Here is a 20,665-nt window from a genome sequence, read left to right as displayed (position 1 = left end):
GTAATCTGGACTAGAGGGATCTCAGCGGGAACCTCTTCAACAGCTGCTGCAGCCTCTGAAGCCGTCAACATGGAAGACAAATCCTGGCAGAGTCAGCAGGACCACAGCTGTCTATCCTCAAGTGCCCAGCCAACTTCTAAACCAGGTGCGCGGACCGCCAAGACGGCAGGAGGGAAGACCGCCAAAAAAGCAATGGTGGGACTAGTCTTGCCTAGATCTAAATAAGGCCCTAAGTGTTTGGATGAATGGTAAGATGATTGAGTGCATACATTCATTTAGCCCAGAGCCAGACAGGCTTTCTATTCCTCTGGCATTTCCCTAGTGGGCTGGAGCCTTCGAAGGCCAGTTTTGAAAAGGCAGTGCCACTTCTGTTGCCTCTGTCACTTTTCCCAGCTCCTCAGGATCCCTGATTGAGCCCTTGAATCATTCTCAGATTCATTCACTCACCCATCTAGAGAACCACATATGCAAACAATCAATGAAGAAGATTTTTCGTTTCTAAGAAAGATCTATATTTCTCTGGCAATTTTTGTTCTCTTGAATTGTTGCAGTAGTTTCTCTCTGGCCATAATGGTGGTCCTTTATAAATCTCTGTGAATTCGATAACATCTTCATTTGTTATGCATATTCCACAGGGACCAAAGAAATATGGAAATACATCATGGGTGCTATTAAATATGGAAAACAGTGGCATGTTATGTCACATGACGTGATCGATGCTGGGATTTCATCTGTAACATCATAAGTGAGGTCTTGACCAGTGCATTGGAGGATGAGTTATGGCTGTATCGCTAGCCATAGCTGACACATTTCAGTGGTGTTTCAACTCAAAACCATAACCCTAAGTTAAAAGTTTTTTCGGGGAATGGTTTGAAGTTTTTTAAAACATATGTCAATGTCTAATGAGTAGAATAAACTCTAATTTAGGGCCTTATTATAATGTTGGTCAGATGAGCGTCCGACTGCCATCATTGCAGGATGAATACCAGCCGACGGGTAGTCAGCAGTTCCATCAGCCAAATTATGTTCAGCCCACTGTGCAGGTAGTCGGAAACATGCCGATTACTATTGCGCCTTGTGCAGCAGCCAGGAAAAGGGCCGCAGCACAAGCCACAATAGAAATAGGCATGTTTTAAACATCCATGCACCATGTGACAGTGTGACCGTCACGAACAGGCTGTTGATGGCGGTCTCACTATCCACCATAATCAGCAAAATGAATTTTTGTACATATCAAATATTTGTTTTTCTGAAGAAAAGATTGCCACGTTGTCATACAATTGATATTTATATCAAAATTTGTTTATTTATAAGAAAAACAATTCTCCCCCCCTTTTTTGTGTTTAAATCATAAGTTCAGCACTGACCAGGTTGAACAAAACATGATTGTGTTATAAACAACTATTTAACTACGACTGTGAACAAAATCCCCTTTAGGCACTCCTCTACTTATTCATGATTATAAAAATGACACTCTGTTTTCTCATGATATACTACATTCAACTCCCATATTTTTTATATTTCACTGTTCTCAAACTTCTGTGGAGCAAAACCCATTGCTTACAACCTTTGGTTTTGCGGTGTGGCCACAAGGCCCGGGCTGCGCACCAGTCAACACTGGATATGGCCTTTGGCCATGTGCAAGTTGATCACTGGACCTGGCCTACAGGGAGACCGTAAAGGCAACACAGCATGCGTTGGACATCTACTGCCTTCAATCACATCCAGGGTACACCCAATCATCGATGAGCATGTGGCTAGCAACTTAAGCCATGTTCCAGTATGCCACATTTGTGCAGATCTATCATAAGGTATAATAGTAATGACCTCTTTTGCTCTCCCCTTTAACTTCCCTCTGCCCTCCCAGCTGCACGAACCCTGAGATACTTCACTCGACCTAACATGCAATTACCTACCAAGTTACATGCATTTTCATCAGACAGAATAAAAGTTATTAGCAAATGCAAACTTTGAAACACCATCTATTGACATCAAGACATGAAAAAAAACACAGTTCACTAAACAACCATATGTCTGCCCAATTTCATGCAGCTTTGTCAAATAACGCCGAAGTTAGAAGCAAATCAAAAATTCCATTCCAATGGAAACTGTCTTTAGCACAATATTGTCAAAATTATAATGGTGACCCAAACATGCAGATTTGTATAAACGTGCAAATTCAATTTGATTTCATGAATTTAGCATGTTGAAAAACTACTTTTTTGTCATACCAGTTGGCTTTTGCCACATTTCTGGGAACTGTCCTCTCTTTATCTTTACTCCAGGAGTGCTCATCATACCACTCCAATATTTGTTTCCCTGTGCCAAATGTATATGTAACATTTTTTTGATTTCCACTCCTCTGTATTTGATGTCTCCTAAAAAAAGGGGATTAGCGCCTAAATTATTTGATCTGGGCCGGATCACAAAATATATTTGAATGGTGCTATTTTATGAACTTGGTGGTAAGTAAAGGCAGTGCTTGGTGCAAACACTTTTTATCACTTTATTATGTAACCAGGTTTCTGAATGGTGCTGCTTTGTGACAAGAAAATCTGTATATATTTGTTGTGTGACATTATGTTGTAGAAGGGATGTATTATGTTATTTTTTGTGTTGCTGTATTTTTGTCCCGCATTATTGCAATGTGATACTGCTGCATCGTACTATGGTTGCGTTGCATTCTGATTTGACTGCTTTGTTGTGCCTTCCTATATTTTATTTCTATCACTCTGTTGCTTTGCATATGTTATTGTGTTATGTTATGTTGTTTACTTTAGATATGTCAACAAATAAAGCTAGATTTCAAGCCACATGCAGACATAGCTTTTTAAAGCACTAGTGTTGGCAAAAGGAGTACTGCATCAGCTATTTAAGGCACGACTCAGTCCAAAACTGTTGCAGAGACCTATGTTAAAGTAACATTTCCAGTGCCTACTTTATGTCAAACGGCCCTTAGTGTTTTGAACAGGTGCAGTTCACATACAATAATGAAATTCTTACCATAGTTGGCATTTCGACTCCCCCAAGGCTCCTGTCATCTATATTCTTTCCAAGATTAGTCATTGTTCAGACTGTCCCATATTTATTTCCTGTAATCCAGTCCCAATTATAAATTTGGTCTACTTGCACTTGTGTAAAAAGTACAGGAATAATACATTCCATGAGATTGGTAGTCAATGCAATAACAAAAGACATTAGAGCCTAGTCACAAACTGCACTTTGAAGCATATTTAATTCTACTATAGTAGTAGTACCCGCAACAAAAGGCTATGCACAAACCCATGTGCCGATACCTCCATCTCATCTCCGCACTTACAGATATACGATTTAGCAGTAAATATGGGAGAAATCTAGGGGAGTGGCTGGTAAATGGGAAATACTTACTGCTAAATTGGAGGGGTTCAGGGAAGGGTCGGGGGGGCTTAGGGAGTAGTAAAGGAAGAGCTTGGGGAGGAACATGCAAATACAAACACCCACCCACAAAAGAGTAAGCCCATTACTGTTCACAAACCGCCCCTCTAGAGTTATTACAGCCAAAAATGTCCCAAAACAGTTATGAATGTACTCCAACTCAGCCTTAGAGTAAGTCCAGTACTACACAATGCTATTCCCAGGTCCTGTAACACACTCCCATAGAAAATAAAGGAGGCAGGGACTTAAAAGAGCACCCCTTAGGAAATACATTATTTTGATTTGTGTGCATTTGTACGTTTTTTAAGTGTTAAAAGTTACACTCATTGTATTATTATTTTTTTAAATAAATTCATATTTACATTTTAAACTTGTATTTAAAAAAAATGTAAATTAATTCAAATTAATTAAACTAATAAATTATAATAAAATGTGCTAAATTATAATAAAACTGAAAATTGATTGATAGTGAGGGTGCTTTTATAAAAAAAATATTCTAATCAATAAGAATTATGTTTTAAAATAATATTTGTAATTTATTTATATTTAATTAGACATAAATGCTGTTCTAGCAGTATCCACTCTTGGTTTGAGAGGCTATACATATGTAAGTCTGCGCAAGTAGTACGTTTACACACAGAAATCGTGAATAGCAAAGTGTAAAGTTACCACAAAGTGCAGTAGTACCTTTACATATAAGTAAATCAACGTGGGTAAATAAACCTTTGTGAATCGGGCCTATTGCATGTTTTAGTAATATAAGTTTAATTTCAACATTTCAGAGTCAATTCGCAAAAGCATTAAGAAGCATGGGAAATAGTACTACAGGAGTACTTTTTTATGTATGCTTACAGGCCCTTGTAAATCAGCCCTGATACAACAGCTCCCTTTGAGTAAAAATAGAAAGAAGAAGCTGTCTTTTCTATTTTTACTAAATTTATATGAATATCCCCATTGTATTCCCCATTTTAGATGGTTTGACTATAATTTACAAGAGCATGTAAGAATACATAGAAGAGTTCTACTGGAAATACTATTTTACATACTTTTGTGACTAGGACTCTTTGGCTTTTTTGGGGGGAAATACTATTTTACACACTTTTGTGACTAGGGCCCTTTGGCTTTTTTGGGGGGAAATACTATTTTACATACGTTTTTGACTAGGACCCTTTGGCTTTTTTTTAAGGAAGTACTATTTTACATACTTTTGTGACTAGGACCCTTTGCCCTTTTTCTTTCTTCTACCGCTGCCACTCTGGCATCAGCTTGTTGGCTCTTTAGATTAATTTTTTTTGAAAAGCTGGGGGCATGAGTGATTTACAAATGTATGTATTTATTTCCCTAGTAATCCCTAATGACAACTTTCCAAATCAATACAAAATCAAAAATCTTGAAGCTGGTCTTACATATCGTGCATGGATGACTGCGACAACGGAAAAAGGAGAGAGTACTAAAGGAAACGACCAACTGTTCTTCATTAGTATCGAAAGTAAGATATTATGTTCTTCATTAGCATACATTTTGATGATTTGAGTTGTGGATCTATCAGTACACAACAATTTTATGTGTGAAAATAAAAGGTTGAGGCAGAGTTATTGGCCTAGGTTGTTCACAAGTTTCCAAACTCAAAGTCTGCCCACTCCTTATATCCTGCGCGGTAAGCAACTCAATCATCAATATGGTTGTAAGAGATAGAATAATGACATAAAAGGCATTGTGGAAGAGTTGTGGTGCAGTGGCCAGGGTGGCTGACTCCAGAACACGGGGGCTCGCGGTTCGATTGCCGGCGGCAGGTTAGCCAAGCACCTTGTGACTCTGGGCTCGCTTAATCTTCCCAATGGCCCCCAGCGCCGGTACACCTCTCCGGAGGTAGCTGTGCGCTTTACAAATGCTGGTATTTCCTTTCATTTCATAAATGTATTAGCTATTTATGTCCCATAACAAAAAATATCACAGGTACTTGCAGCACAGGCCAGGATTGGAGGGCATAATAAGATGTACAATAGGGTAGTCTGCTGAGTAATAATTACAAGAGCATTGTGGTCTTGTGATATCAGCTCGGGCTTCCAAAGCCAGGTGGATGTTTTTGTTTTGACACCAAAATCCACATGTACTGGTAAGTTCCAGAAATTGACATGTGCAAAAATATGAGGGAGTGATTTTTAGCGCAGCCAGTGAGTCGCCCATGTGGGGAAGACCACATGAACTCCAAAATATGTGGTACCAGAAATTACCACACATTGGAGTTCTACGTTGGAATGCTTAATCAGGCTCTTACTGATAGGATTCCTAGTAACCACAGGCTCATGAAAATCAAGAAACAACCTTTGTTTGTGATACCTCAATTTCCTAATGATATGTATTGTTATTGGATCACTACCAATAACACAGTATACAAGAAATCCTGTCAGACATCAAATGCTGGCAAGATGGGTCTATCAGTTATGTTATGTTATGTTAATTTCGATTTATATGATCGGTAAAGGATGTTTTCATTTAATTGAAGAAAGAATACTAATTTCACTGAAATGCAACATGTGTGTGGCCAAATGTCTGTATGTTTAGCATCATTAATTGAAGATGGACTCCTATTGTTCCTAACCACCCAAAATAGCAATTTAAATCAACAGATTTTGGGTAAATGGAACTGGCCCACAGCTGAAAGAATCTACTCCCACTTATACAAGTTGCCAACTAGCATTATACTTTATATTGTCTTATATACTATAGGAGGCAACTTACATTTAAAATTTTACTTTCATACTTTACAATGTATTTCATTTCACTTGTTACTTCTTTCTCTTTTGATTATAAATTATTTATTAATACTTCAAAGTTCGCACACCATAAAAGAGGTAAGATGGGGGTAATGGTCTGACTGCTAGCACACATGTCGATGCCCATCTGTCAGTTTGACAGCACACCAGTAGAGGAAGAATGCTGTAGGTGCTAAAATGGAGTAATTGGCTTTCAGAGTACAATTCCAATTACCTGTGGCTGGCTGGCAGTGAGCCACCTTTTACTGCCTTTCTATTCTGGGATACAGAGCCCACAGATTCCAGTCAAGAGAGATCCCGCTGTGAATTTCCCCTCAGCCGAGCAATAGCTCAGCGTGGCTCAACTGATGACACCCACACAAGAAGTAAGGCCACTGGCAGGGCAACTAACCCAAACCTAATTAATAATCAGCAGCAGTAGAGAGGTCTAAAGCTGCAAATACAGTCAAGGAGGTAGATAAAGACTTGTGAGATGGCAGAGGAGCCCTTTGGCTTTACTATTTCTCCAGTGCCACCTCAGCATTTAATCAGAGTGGTCCATTTGAAAAATTGGTTATTTCTACAGCTTACCACCAAGCTGACTGCTGAGGTGAACAGTTGCAGGGATCTATATTACCTATAAGGGACACATTTTCTTTTGCTAAATTTCTGCTAAGGCTCAAGATCTGCTAAAATAATGGCATTCCAATGATGAACTGTTGTCTAGGAAAGGGACTCATTCTCAAGGCAAGCACACAGGACATTACAAAGGAAAAATCAGTCTCCTGTTTCAAATATATGTGTTTCTTCTTTTCTCTTGTCCATCTCCTTCTCTTCTTCTTTTCTTTCTTTTCTTTAGTTTTGATTATTTACTAATTACCAGGGTACTTACTGCTACCACCGGGATGCCACCGTGTTCGCTTCATGAAACACTTGTTGTGATTTGCTTACATTTAGTTTTAAGTGAAAAGGAATGCTACACAGGGTACTTCAGTCCTGTATATTTCAAACTTGAATTAGGACAGGAGTGGAAGAGAGGGTAAGGAGTGAGAGGGTGGTGGGTATGTGTGGCACTTGTGATTGGGAGAGTGGGGAGATCTTTGTAATGTTAGCATTTAGATGTGTGGGCCTTAAAATACTATTCATTTTTTAAGAAAAAGCATTGGGTGGACATTCATGTATTGTGTGTTATTTTTGTGCGGTGCTCTGACCTGAGTTTCTATCCCACAACACTTTTCTGAGTCATCCTTGGACTGCTGTTTTAATTGTCTGAGAGTTTAGGTTTTACAGTGTAAACTCTTTCATGAATGGACTGGAAAGGTGGATTATATTGCGGGCTCCCTGACAAATGCAAAAGATAAAGGTTTTACATTGAGAACTCTATGACATCTATAATAAAAAACATTCTGGCACAGATCTATAGTTCAGTAGGTGCTAGAGAGGTCTCCTTTACTTTATGTAAATTTGTGAAATATGCAGTTGCATGTGCATTTAATTACTTTTTATTTTTAAAGGCAATCCACTAGGCATTGCTTTATTAAGACTTCTTGTGCACTCTGTTAATCTATTTAACATGCATTTAAATCCTTGAGTTTCTTTAATTCATTATTTTGGCTTTACCTTTTTAAACTATGCTGTTGATGTTCCTTTCCTGATACAACAAAGTGGTAGTAACTCAAACTTTCCCTTTAACCTTTGGAAATATCTTGCTTCACTTGCATGTTTAATGCAAGTAAAACTATGGTGTTGGCGCTAGGGAAGCACCCCTATATATGGAATTCTATTTGGTAGTCACTGATTCTTGGCCAATCTCCAGCCACTTCTACAATACCTAAAAAGCTGTTGGTGTTACTTTCAAAACAGAAATTACCTTCTGCCTGCATGGCAGCAGGATTGCTGGTACATGTTGCTCCCTTCCGAAGAGCTTAAGTAAATTCTTCTTTGCCTGTTGTTTAAAGGGAGAAGGTTGGTGATGCGTGCATCTATGTAATCCTGGTTGGATTATACAAATGTGTACAACATAAAAAATAAATATAAACATTATACTTTAGGTGGGAATTTTCTTTTATTATTGATCTTTAAAAAATGTAATTCAACTTAATATATTTAAATGAAAGAGAGTTTTAATTCAAAAGTAGTGTTTTATCATTTGTATTATTTTGTTCTATGTTTAAAATAAATATATAACATGAATTTACATCATAATTATTTAACGTAAAAATATTTAAATTTTTTTGAAAAGTTTAATCAACTATAGGTAGATCTCCACCCTGGTGACGGAGACCTCTGCCTTTTTAAAATGTTCCTGTACTTTACCATAGGTAGATCTCCACCCTGGTGACGGAGACCTCTGCCTATATCTGAAAAATGACTATGTTATGTTATGTTATGTTATGTTAGGGTGATTTATTGTGCGCACAGATACTCCAGCCAAGGAGCGTCCCGGCGCAAAGACAAGGCAGAACATAACACAACAGAAAGTAAAAACAACAACTAATAGTAAAATCTTTTATTAAAGACTTACGACAGCGCGTAATGAGAGAAATGAAAAAATGCATGTCAGGTGACACTTGTAATAGTAACTTTACGCTCATAAATTTGGCTTCACCCTTTGGTTTCAGGTGGTAGAACTATATTTCTTTTTTAGAGAGAGAATTTTATTGTGTATACTTGTAGGCCATAATGTTGCAACTGTGCTTTTTTATAACTGATCATAAAACATAATTATTTATAACATATTCAACGAGATCTCGATTTATAGGATCACGACAATGAATCATTTTAAAACCACAATAATGTATATGATATATTATTAGTAATACATAAATCCTTCAATTATTTTTTGGGATGGCAGCCTTTCATGTTCTTTAACTGTTCATAAATGGAGCATGTGTGAACTCAATAGTGCTTAATTTGAGCCTGTGGTTTCCGGTTCTCGGCACTGGCATTTAATTGGTTTCTGGTGCTTGGCACCCCCACTTAATTGTCAACACCGTACTTATGACAGCCGGCCACATGGTGGCACTGCTCATCTTATTTAGAGATGAGCAGAACAACGGTTGGTTATGAATACAATATACATAAAAAAATAACTAATACCTGCCTCCCCAGCAGTTCCTTCAGCTTTGGGGACCTGGAACAATCTGAACTGTTGCACTTGCAGGCGAAGGAGATGGTTAGTAGTTGTTTTGGTACTATCATTGGCAGTGATGCCAGGGGCAATGGGTGGTACAAGCTGCAGTGGTCTCAAGGTCAGGGCCCTGTCACTTATTATTTATCAAGTTTAGCACTGGAACTCAACAATAAGGGCCACAGTAAACACCTGAAAAGGACCTGTTATTGAATTTCTTCTCTTTAATCCTTTAGGTGTATCTGATGATTCCCTGGGCATTACAGCAGCTGTCACTCTCACTGTGGCTGTTGCTCTTCTTTGTCTTTGCATGTTCCAAGCTGGCAGAAACAGGTGAGTAAAATTCATTAAAAGAGAATCTTCTTAACAGTGATGCCATGCCAAATCATTATGGACAGAAATAACATCACCACTGTATCTTAAAGGCCTGCAACAGCACATGTCTCACAAATAATTAGAACTATTTTAAAATGTAGGCATTTGGTAAGGCACAAACGTATCTGTGAACCTGTCTACACAAATCAGAGTAGAACTTAACCAAGATCATTTTTATTGCAGAATGAGCATTTCAAACACAAAGTGCTGTACGTAGGGTTATATGTCGAAATAGAGACTACAAGAACATCATGCTACCAAACTTCGCGGCCAGAGTTTCGAGCCTTGACAATAGATTTAAACGTAGTTAAGTACAGTAAATGCATAAGTACCACACTTATCTTTCTGATTGTGTGGCCACTATAATTTGGTGGTAGGACTTTTCTGGAGCATTTATTAAGTTGGAACTCCATACATAGGGCCTGAGTACGATTTGTATATACAATTGTGGAGAATGGTGGACGGGCTCTCTGAGCCCATCGAAGGCCATTCGGAAATCCAATTTAGATTCCCTTTTTTTGACCCCATGAAATTGGGTTGGTCACAAAAGAATCCGACCAGCCGATTACGATGCGGGCTGAAGGGCTACAACCGACTGAGCCATTTCAGCCTGCATCGTAATCGGGCCCTTAATGGTGACTCACACTATATCACTAATTGAATAAGTACAGGAGTGAAGAGGCTAATAGCACCTGAGGAAATCCCAGTGAAATGTATAGATGCTGAGCCAGAACCAGATGACACAGTTTCCAAGCAAACAATTGAAGTGGAATTTAGCCCACCACTTTTTCAAGATGAGTCATTACATGTCAGAAGATGAGTAGCATGAAACAACATGTGGACAAATGTATCAACTTCTAAGCCTACGCATGCCAAACTAGAAGAAGGACAACAACAGTTACTGGAATCTTTTAACAAACAGATAGAGAGTCACATTCTGCAATTCCTCACATCAGAGAAACCCTAAATTCACAGCTGCAGCACATGAAGCATTCAGATGCACAACAGAGGAGTCTTCTGAGGTTCAATACCTGTGCCAGGAGCTATATGCCACAGCATTAATACTCACTATCAGTCAGTCAGTCAAAATTACGTTTATTTAGACCATGGTTTTAAACAAAGTAAAAGATAGTTACCATTTAAAACATTCTACAACACCATTTATATAAAATACGCGATAATAGATACATCGGTTAAAAAATGGGGTTACAATAAAAACAACACTTCTTTGGGCAACCCTACCATTTAAAACATTATATACACTTAAAATAAAACAAATCTCTCATAAAAGCTATATAATTCATCTAGTTTATAACATTTCTAAAAGTTTTTAGGAATCTTTGTATTACTTTTATATAGTTCCCTAGTGCAATTGCTATTTCAATAGTAGGCATTTCTGTTAGTAGATTGACCGCCTGTGCCCACAACCTTATATCATATTTTAAGAATATTGGACGAAGACATGATTTACGCTGCTCTAGAATTATTGTACAGTCTAGCAATATGTGCACCATGTCACCTTTTGTACCTAGCCTGCTCTTACAACACCCGTTGGGGTCCAACATTTTTATTTTGAGTTCTTCGTTTACCAACCACGGGTTTATACCAATTCATAATCTTAGTATCTCTTGTCTAATCCAATGGTTCGGTAAAGTATCCAGATAAGGAAACCAGTTTTCATTAGACCAGGACTCCATCATAAACTGTACAGATTTTTTCTTCACCAGGTATTCCATGTCTGTTCTTCTAGACAATTCTTGCCCATTATACTTCAAATCACTTTTAGTGCATTTTACTCGTAAGGATTCTTGGCAGATATCTACCTTTATAGCCTCACATGCCTGCTCAATTTTCTTCCTATTTACTTTTGCCCACTTTAGGTTACTAGATTGTATCTCTTTTTTGGACCATTGTGATACTTTCTGGCCTTTCTCATTATCCAGTCGTTTCCAAAATCTGATCAGAGCTATTTGGTATTGAACCCCCCAGGCTGTTGTTCCTAGCTCAGATCGTATTGCTTGAATTATTGATGAACGTGGCAAGGACAACAAGGTTTTCAGGCATTTACCATCCTCCAGGTCCCAGACGCCTTTACCGCTCAAATAAAGGACCTCTGCACGATAGAGTACTTGTGGAGGTATCATAGTGCTGAATGCCTTTAACAGATGTCGGTGAGACATATCACCGTAATCACGGTTAAAGATTTTCAGACCAGAAATCGATGTTAGGGCTTTCGCTTTCTGAGCCTCAAGGTGCATATGCCAGTTTAAGGACTTATCAAACCACATCCCTAGATAGCAATATTCATTGACAGATTGCAATTTCAATCACCTAAAAACCAATTAAACGTAATGTCTTTTTTCCCAAAGCATAAGATTTTCGTCTTTTCCACGTTTACTGTTAAAAATTTCCTTGCGCAGTATTGACTAAAAGAATTCAACTTTCTTTGGAGACCCATTTTGGTCTGGTCTAGAATTACCAGGTCATCAGCGTACAATAAGCAGGGCACTTTTTTACCGTCCATTCTTGGACTTGCTCTTCTTTCCACTTCTAAACAGGCAGGTAAATCAGATAAAAAAATAGAGAATAACTGAGGGGCCAATACGCAGCCCTGTCTCAGGCCATTTTCAATAGGTATTTTTGGCGTCAGTGACCCCTCAGTATCCTTAATTACTTGTGGCCAGTTATCTCGATGTATTTCTTTTATTAAAGCCAGTAGGTCTTTCGGTATGTTTTTATTTATGAGAGTTTCCCAAAGACAGTTCCGAACCACTGAGTCGAACGCCGCTCGGAAGTCGACGAAACAGCAGCAAAGCTTGTCATTTTGTTCCGTCGACTTTCGTGCTATTGCCCATAGTGCAAAACAATGATCTAACGTGGAGTGCCCTTCTCTGAAGCCCCCCTGTTCAGTGGGTAGAATTGAGAACTCATTGACCCAATCATTTAGCTTATTCTGGACTATTTTTGAGAATACTTTTTCTCCTATTCTAGCAGATTGATCAGCCTGTAATTTTGTGGCACATCCATGCTGCCTTTTTTATGGATTGGCCTTACAGCACCCTTCCAATTCATTGGCATTCTACCTTCTGCTAGTAATATTTGGAACAATTGGAAAAGAATCTCGCCCACCACTTTGTCTGGGACTTAAGTATTATTGCTGGGAGATTATCAGGCCCTGCTGCTCTGGTTAATTTCAGTTTCATTATTGTACATTCTACGTTCTGTTCAGAGAAATCTGATTTAAAGTTTTCCGTTAGCGCTTGCCAAGTGTCTCACTATCAGTCGTCAAATAAGTGGAAGTACATACTTCAACTCGGTCAGTCCTGAGTGACGTCCCAAATGGAGCAATTGTCTGCTTAGAAAATAACGACTCCATCTACCTCATCTACTAAGTTCACCTCTCCAGCCTCTCTAACATTTCCACACAGAATCCTGAGGCGAGCGACAAGAACAACATCACTTCTTGACCCAGTCGATCATCCTGCTCCCAAAATGAGAACAGTGAACATGGTTTAGTTATGTTAATATTGCTTTGACTAGTTACAACTTTCATGCCATATATGCCACAAAACCCTTGACTGTGTGTGTTGCAATGAATATTTCTCCTGTATGATAAAAAAAAAATCCTGTTATAAGTTGTTTGACATTGGTGGCAACTGCGAAAACATTTCTTTTTGCACTGCACAACATATAGCAATTACACATTTAAATAAATGTACTGAAAGGCAGTACAGCACACACAGTTGACCACAGTTTGAGGAATGCACAAAATGGATGCAAGAAACTCCTCATGTTTGTTTTATCATGGAACCAACACTGCAGCACCTTACAGATTCTGTCACGTCACTCGGGATCTTCTGTGCTTTTTCGAGTGCTTGTTTCTAATGTAAACTATGTACAAGATTTTGCACCACCATCTGTCTCACTCGGTATTTGTTCTTGAAATGTGCCACTGCTCTCCTCCGTTGTGTATAAAACCTTCGACATATACATGCCCATGTTTTTGTTCACAACTTGTACTGAGCTGTGCCGGAATGGTAAAGGGCGTGGCCTTGTTTGGTACGGTGAGCATCTTATCTTTAATGATGTCCGTCTTTTGCGTTCTTCAAACCTCATACTTGTCTGCCCCTGCAGGGGTCAGTCAAAAAAGTCAATAAATTAATCTGTGCTTAACCCTGGGCAACTCTACAAACAAGTAGTCAGGCTTAGCTTAGAGGCAATATGTAAAGTATTTATGCAGCACACAAACAGTAAAAAATGAAAAAATATCACGCGAAAAATCCAAAACCAAATAAGAAAAATAGATTATATTTTAATACATTGTTTGACACCAAAATGAGAAAAATTAGAAGAGTAAAACCGGAGATATTAATTTTGAAAGAATTAAATGAAAATAGTGCTAAAAAACACAAAGCTCCAACAAGGGCTATTTGTTCATGCTGAAACGGGAGAAAGTCAAAATTTCAGGCTACCACAATGGAGTGTGGGCTGGCTACAGGGACCAGGCATGGCCTGCTGAGCAAATGTACCTTACTTTGGGTTGCGTCGACGTTGTGGATCCTGTTAATGATGAGGATGCGGAGGGCAGGCAAGGCAATGCGCCGGTGTCAATACATGTGGTTGTGATGCATTGGTCCAGGCCACGCAGCAGCGCTGATGCATCTGCTCCAACGAATGGGTTGCTGCAATGCTGAGTTTCATTGTCTTTGTCGAGGCTGTGGTTGACAGGGATGCGCGGACCTTTCTTTAAGTAGAGTGTCATGCAGTGATGGTTCCGAAGGTGATGTGGCAGCTCCAAACCACACAACAGCAGCGAAGCACAGGATCTGATCCACACAGCAGGGTTGATGTGCTAGTATCGATGATGTGTCGATGCTAATCTTTGCAGCGGTGGGGATGCGCCGGTTCTGTTCTCTGCACAGGTGACAATGCATTGGTTCTGTTAGAGAAAGCCCCTTAAGTCCACGTCCGAGGGTCCAGGACTGGGGTGGCACCACTTGGCAGGGCCTACTCACAGATGGTAGAGTCTAGGTGCAGAAGCAGGATAGTTGGAAGTCTTTTATGACCCCGAGACTTCAGATCATGAGGCCAGACAACTAGCCCTTAGAATCATTATGGGTTCGGGGGGCAAGTGATGTAGGTCCAGTCCTTCTCACCCAGGCAAGGAGGGCAGCAGGCAGACGTTCAACACAGCAAAGCAGCAGTTTTTCCAGAGCAGCAGTATAACAGAGGATGGCCCATCAAGTCACACCTAAGCTCCCATTATGTGTGGCTGTCTAGAGGTAATACAAAAAGCCCAGCTGTCACCAAACCCAGACTTGCAATCAGAGACAGCCTGCAGGCACACAGGGCTAAGAGCAGGAAAATGATAACTTTCTATAAGTAGCATCTTTCAAAATTGTAGCAATAAATCAACTTTGCCATTAAAGAGGATTCATCATAACTATTCAATAGGTATTAAACATGACAGATCTACCTCTTCTCAATTAGCAATTACAGCTTATTAAAAGTAATGTTATGTTTCCCAATGTACCCCAATCTAGGCTTAGGGAGCTGCACGACCTTTTACCTACATTTGTTCTACCTTTCTCTGTATAACAGTTCTAACCCTTACCTTTTACCTAGTTATGTGCTAAATAAATGTCAATCAGTTTCTTGGAAACTAGCCTCATTTATAATGCATGAGGATTCTTCGTAAAGTCCCTGGACATGACATACGTAACCGCATGAACACATTCTGTGTAAAATGTCATGGTCATCTTCATCCTAGGGCGAAAGAACTACTTTGCATAATCGCAGGTATTGTTCTAGGTTCATTTGCATAGTCATACTTACAACACATTGTTTATGTAAGGAACCCAAGGCTATCTTTATGGAATAAAAGACCCACACCAACACTAGATAGATGGAGGAGAAGCTTCACTCTGACACTAGACGCTGAGGTCCCGGTCTGCAGTAGCTCCAGCACGTAGTGGTCTCACGTCCCTTGTGGGGTGTCCAACTCAAGACCAAGACAGGGTCCTTTGTTCTCTCTCATGGGGTGGGCTCTTTCCTGGGGGATTCTTGGCATTGCACCTACATACATGTTAGGTACACTTAGATACACTTAGATAGGGTTTGCATCGTAGGAGTGCACATGATTACTGCCATGTGTCGATGTGCCTGCATATTTTTACTGTATTTGCACCATGGTAGAATTCTACCTTCCATTTACTCTGTCGGTGCTTGTAATCTTATATATCTGTTTCTGTCTAATGATTGTTGCAGCAAACATGTTTTATACTAGAAAGACGCTGGTTCAATAAATGCTTATTGAAAACGTCCCCATCGTTTATTCTGTATATCTCTCTGGGACTAAATGAGTACAATTAACTGAGCGAAAAGTACTGCTTTGTTTTAATGATCCCTGAAGGATCAAGGGTTGTCATGTTTGATAGTTGCCAGAGACTATTTGCTCCTTGGTAAAGTTATGGGGCTCATGGTGCCACTGTGAGCTAGCTGGTTTAAAGGCTAACATATTGTTATATCTAGGTTTTGATACTATGCATCTTCCCTGTTTCTCTGCCTCTACTGCTCAGCCAGTGTGAATGTGTTGTGTAGAATGTTGGTGTGGATGGTGTTGTAAAGGGATGTGTGGATTGCTGTGAGGTGGAGTGTCAGTTGGATCATGGGCTGAGCAGTAGGGAGCTGCTTCTAGTGGGGCTGATTACAAGTGTACTACTGAATTTAGTAGAAGACCATCTTCACTTCTAAGAACAATAAATCTATTTATCTATAACCTAACCGCGACTGATGTAACTCCTCCTTATATCATAACATAAACTGGTTGGATAATCTTCTTCAGGAACTACGTGTGAGGACCTACTTTAAGCTTCTACTAAAGAAATTTCAAATTAAGATAAGAGCCTACCTAAGGATTTTTCCCACTGCTGCCCCACCCGTGTCCAGCCTCAATGGACAGCCCAGAGACAGGGTGAGAGACAACCCTTAGAGAGTAAGTGTATCATCAGATTTAGATGAACATGCAAAGTGTCATTTGTACTATACGCCTGACACCTCACATGGATTTGACTTTAACCTGGTGCCGTTTCAATCCTGGGCACACACCCTGGATGGTGATGCCTCAAAAGATTAGAAAGGGAGAGGGATGCTCCCATTCTTTTATGGTGATTTGACTTTAACCTTGTGCCGTTTCAATCCTGGGCACACACCCTGGATGGTGATGCCTCAAAAGATTAGAAAGGGAGAGGGATGCTCCCATTCTTTTATGGTGAGACAAATTGATGAGTCACATTTTCGGGGTTTGAAGTTACTAGTGTGTAATTTCTCTATCAATATGTGGCATTTGAATCAAGTTGCTCAGCTCGCATTCTCACTGTTATCAACGTGCGCTGTTCGAATGGAGTCCATGATTACTGGGCACGCACTCGTCCATGTGAAGGTGCTGCTGGATGTTCTCTACTTCTTTCTGCTATCAACCTGAAATGGTAGAATTCTAGCTCCTCAAGGACGTTTTTCAACACTGACGCGCCTAGAGCTGTCCGTTGTGCATCATCCCTACTTTCCGCCATCTTGATTGGAGCGATCGTCCAGCACCAGTCTGGATTGTTCCCTGCGATTTTCTTTCAATGTTCGTGGAGCCAGATAACAGTTAAGTGGGGCATATACTATTTCTATGCACAGTCCTACTGCCGTCTGAAAATAGAGATGCTATGGAGTTTACATTGCTGCATTTCTTCTTCATCATGACAATGTGTTGTATTCAATAGTTTTGCTTTGGGATTGAAGCAACAGAGTTTTGCCATTACTTTTGGCTCTCCTCTAGCAACTGCGTTATAACATTTGATTCTAGGATGTTGTTTAGGTTTACTCTTTTCCCCCTGTGAGATTTCTTCATTCTATGTCTCGTCCTATTCAAGACCTCATCGAATTTTTCTCTCTGCTATTGACATTCTTCGTTTTAGGTCACATAGCTATTCAAGATCTCATTGAATTTTCTTCTCTGCTATTGGCATGCCACCGACATGAGGCACCAGTTCCCTTATGAAAGAACTAGTTAATGCTGATTTATCTATGTGTGGTAGTGCATGATTTTCACGTTGCGTATCAATATTCTTTTTTGATTTAATGATATGTTTGTTATGACCATACTGCCCTTACATGCGATGGTGCTGTATGTGTGAATTTTTTATGGCATACAGGTCTTCAAGCATTTTCTTACCTTGGACTTGGAATATTCACTTATTGGTTGTCAAGTGTATTCTTCCATTTTCTGCTACATTATAAGACTTTCAATTACAGCATACTCTTTTTCTTTAGTGTGCAAGTTCTTGCACGTGCATTCATCTTGAGTTTATTTTCATATGTGGTCTTACTTGAGGTGCGACTGCACTGTAAGGGTATACCCCATCCGTTTCTAATTGTCTTGCTTTTTCTTGTTGATTCTCTGTGGTGTGCAGTCCAGCCAGATAGCACATTTCTTTGTGTTTGCTGTTTGGGGACTCACTAGTTAGTTGTGGTTCTCCCGTTCATTTCTACTGCTTAAATACACCCTTTTAGGAGTGTAGCTCAGTTTTACTCTAGTGAGGTGCAGATTGCCCATTTCTTAGTATTATTATTGGTGTTTCACCAGTGGGTAGTTCTCCCATTCTTGACTTTTCACTAGTTTCCCTCCTCCAGGGATGATGTGTTGGGTGTAAGCCACCTGTTGCTTGTTTTCTGGTTGGGTGTAAGCCACACGTTGCTTGCTTTCTGGTTGGGTGTAAGCCACCCATTGCTTCCTTTCTGCTTGGGTGTAAGCCACCCGTTGCTTGCTTTCTGCTTGGGTGTAAGCCACCTGTTTGCTTGTTTTTAGTTTTAGTTGTTTTCTGCAGGTGTGAGAGTTAGGCAGTTCTGTGTGTGTTTTGTTATGGAGTGCCTGGTTTGTTTATGATTGTGTCTACTTCTTGGTGTCATGGTTTTTAGGTTGTGTCCTTTCTTCTTTTGCTGTGTTCTGTGTTTCCCTAATTTCCTCCGACAGTCTGGCCAGCTGGTGTGGCGTGGTGGTAACTTGGAACATTTTGCTTTTGGTTTGCATGCATGTGGAGGACTCATTACTTATTTTTATATATGTTTCTTTCCTTATTTCATGTTGTTTATGGACAGTATCCTTTTTCTTGCACTTTTTTTTTTTGCTCTGCAAAGGAAGGAGATGTGGTACATGTATGCGATGTTTACATTTTTGTATGTTTCCTTAGTTATATGCATCTTCTATGTATTTTATTTCCTCCTTGCATGATTCAGCATGTGTATGCATGGTCACTATTGAAGGGCTTTGTGTTTTCTCATGAAATAGTGTATACAATTTGCATTTGCAATATTTATTCATGCAAGTTTCTTTTGTATAACTGTGATGTTCCTACTTATATTCTCTATTGTTTTCTTATGTATTTTATTTCCGCCTTGCATATTTCAGCATATGTATGCATTGTCACTATTCTTGTTCTTTGCGTTTCTTATGAAATGCTGTCTACAATTTGCATTTGCATTCTTTTGACATGTAAGTTTCTTCTGTATAACTGAGTTGTTCCTACTTATATTCGCTATTGTTTTTGTGTATTCAGTAAAGGGGGAAGGTGTGTTATATCTAGGGGGCATATTAGCAAGAACCTCGTTAAAACTATCACCGTTTTAGCGGCAGGAAATTGCAGCTAAAATGGCGATAATTGGCTTGCTAATATGCGTTATGGAATTCCAATAGAAGCCCAGGTTAGATGTGCAGTACATCTAACCTGGGCTTCTACTGGAATTCTATAACGCATATTAGCAAGCCTATTATTGCCGTTTTAGCGGCAGTTTCCTGCAGCTAAAACGGCGATAATTTTAACGAGGTTCTTGCTAATATGCCCCAGGTTTTCAGACTATGCATCTTCCCTGTTTCTCTGCCTCTGCTACTCAGCCAGTGTGAATGTGTTGTGTAGAATGTTGGTGTGGATGGTGATGTAATGGAATGTGTGGATTGCTGTGAGGTGGAGTGTCAGTTGGATCATGGGCTGAGCATCAGGGAGGCTGCTCCTGGTGGGGCTGATTACAAGTGTACTACTGAACTTACTAGAAGACCATCTTCATTTCTAAGAAAAATAAATCTATTAATCTATAACCTAACCTCGACTGATGGAACTCCTTACATCCTAACACATATCCTGTGGGGGTGTCTGAAATCAGTCTGGACACCAATCCCTTAGTTTATGTTGTCTAAACGTGCAGATCCTATGTATTATTAGGAACTACACAGCAGTAATAAGGAATCTCCAATATCATCCTTTGAGAAGAGGAGTCCTCGCAGTAGTGAAAAACGAATGTGGGAGTTTTTCACTAACAAGACTTACTAAAACTTAAAAGCACATGTCCTACCATTTATTTAAATAGCACCCTGCCCTTTGAGATAACTAAAGCCTACCTGAGAGGGGACTTATATGTAATGAAAGTGGAGTTAAAGGCTCGGCAAGGAGTTTTAAATGCCACGTTGACATGGCAGTGTAACACTAGATTCAGGCTGCAATGTCAGACCTGGGACAAGTTTTAGATTGTTACCTCGTTGTGTGGCACAATACGTGCGGCAGGGCCACGGAAAGCATTTTTTTTCAGGCCATGGGTATGTGGTATAGCACTCTTCAAGAAACTTACAAGTAAATTAAATATGTCATGTAGGTGTACGTCAATCAAACTTTGTTTAGGGGAGTGAGCACAAGCACTTTTGCATTAGTTAGCAGTGGTAAAGTGCACAGAGTCCTAAAGCCAATAAAAACAAATTCAGCAAAATTGTAGGCAAGCAGGCAAAACATTTGGGAGAAGACCACCTTAAGGTGGACAGGTCTAACACAAGAGCTCAGATCTAGTGGACTTTCATAGATTGTTGTTGGCTGGCTTGGAATCTGCAGTTCCAATACTGTTCTTTTGGTTATATTCATAATCTTTACCTGTGCCCAGTTGGCTTGGGCATGTTCTGGTG

General features: G+C 39.7%; 1 protein-coding gene across 3 annotated transcripts in view; it reads left to right on the top strand.

Moving 5' to 3' along the window:
• LOC144798121 (interleukin-12 receptor subunit beta-2-like) overlaps positions 1 to 20,665 on the top strand; it is a 467,579-nt gene that overhangs the window by 351,987 nt on the left and 94,927 nt on the right. For all 3 annotated transcript variants that reach the window (XM_078668879.1, XM_078668885.1, XM_078668889.1), the window contains 2 exons: positions 4,760 to 4,903; positions 9,537 to 9,633. In XM_078668879.1, coding sequence (XP_078525005.1) covers positions 4,760 to 4,903; positions 9,537 to 9,633 — 241 coding nt within the window. The remainder of the gene's footprint in view (positions 1 to 4,759; positions 4,904 to 9,536; positions 9,634 to 20,665) is intronic.

The sequence above is a fragment of the Lissotriton helveticus genome, chromosome 1_2 (genome assembly GCF_964261635.1).
Source record: "Lissotriton helveticus chromosome 1_2, aLisHel1.1, whole genome shotgun sequence".
Classification (NCBI taxonomy): domain Eukaryota; kingdom Metazoa; phylum Chordata; class Amphibia; order Caudata; family Salamandridae; genus Lissotriton; species Lissotriton helveticus.
The sequence above is the reverse complement of the archived record's forward strand: the minus strand, read 5'-3'. Positions and strand labels throughout refer to the sequence as shown.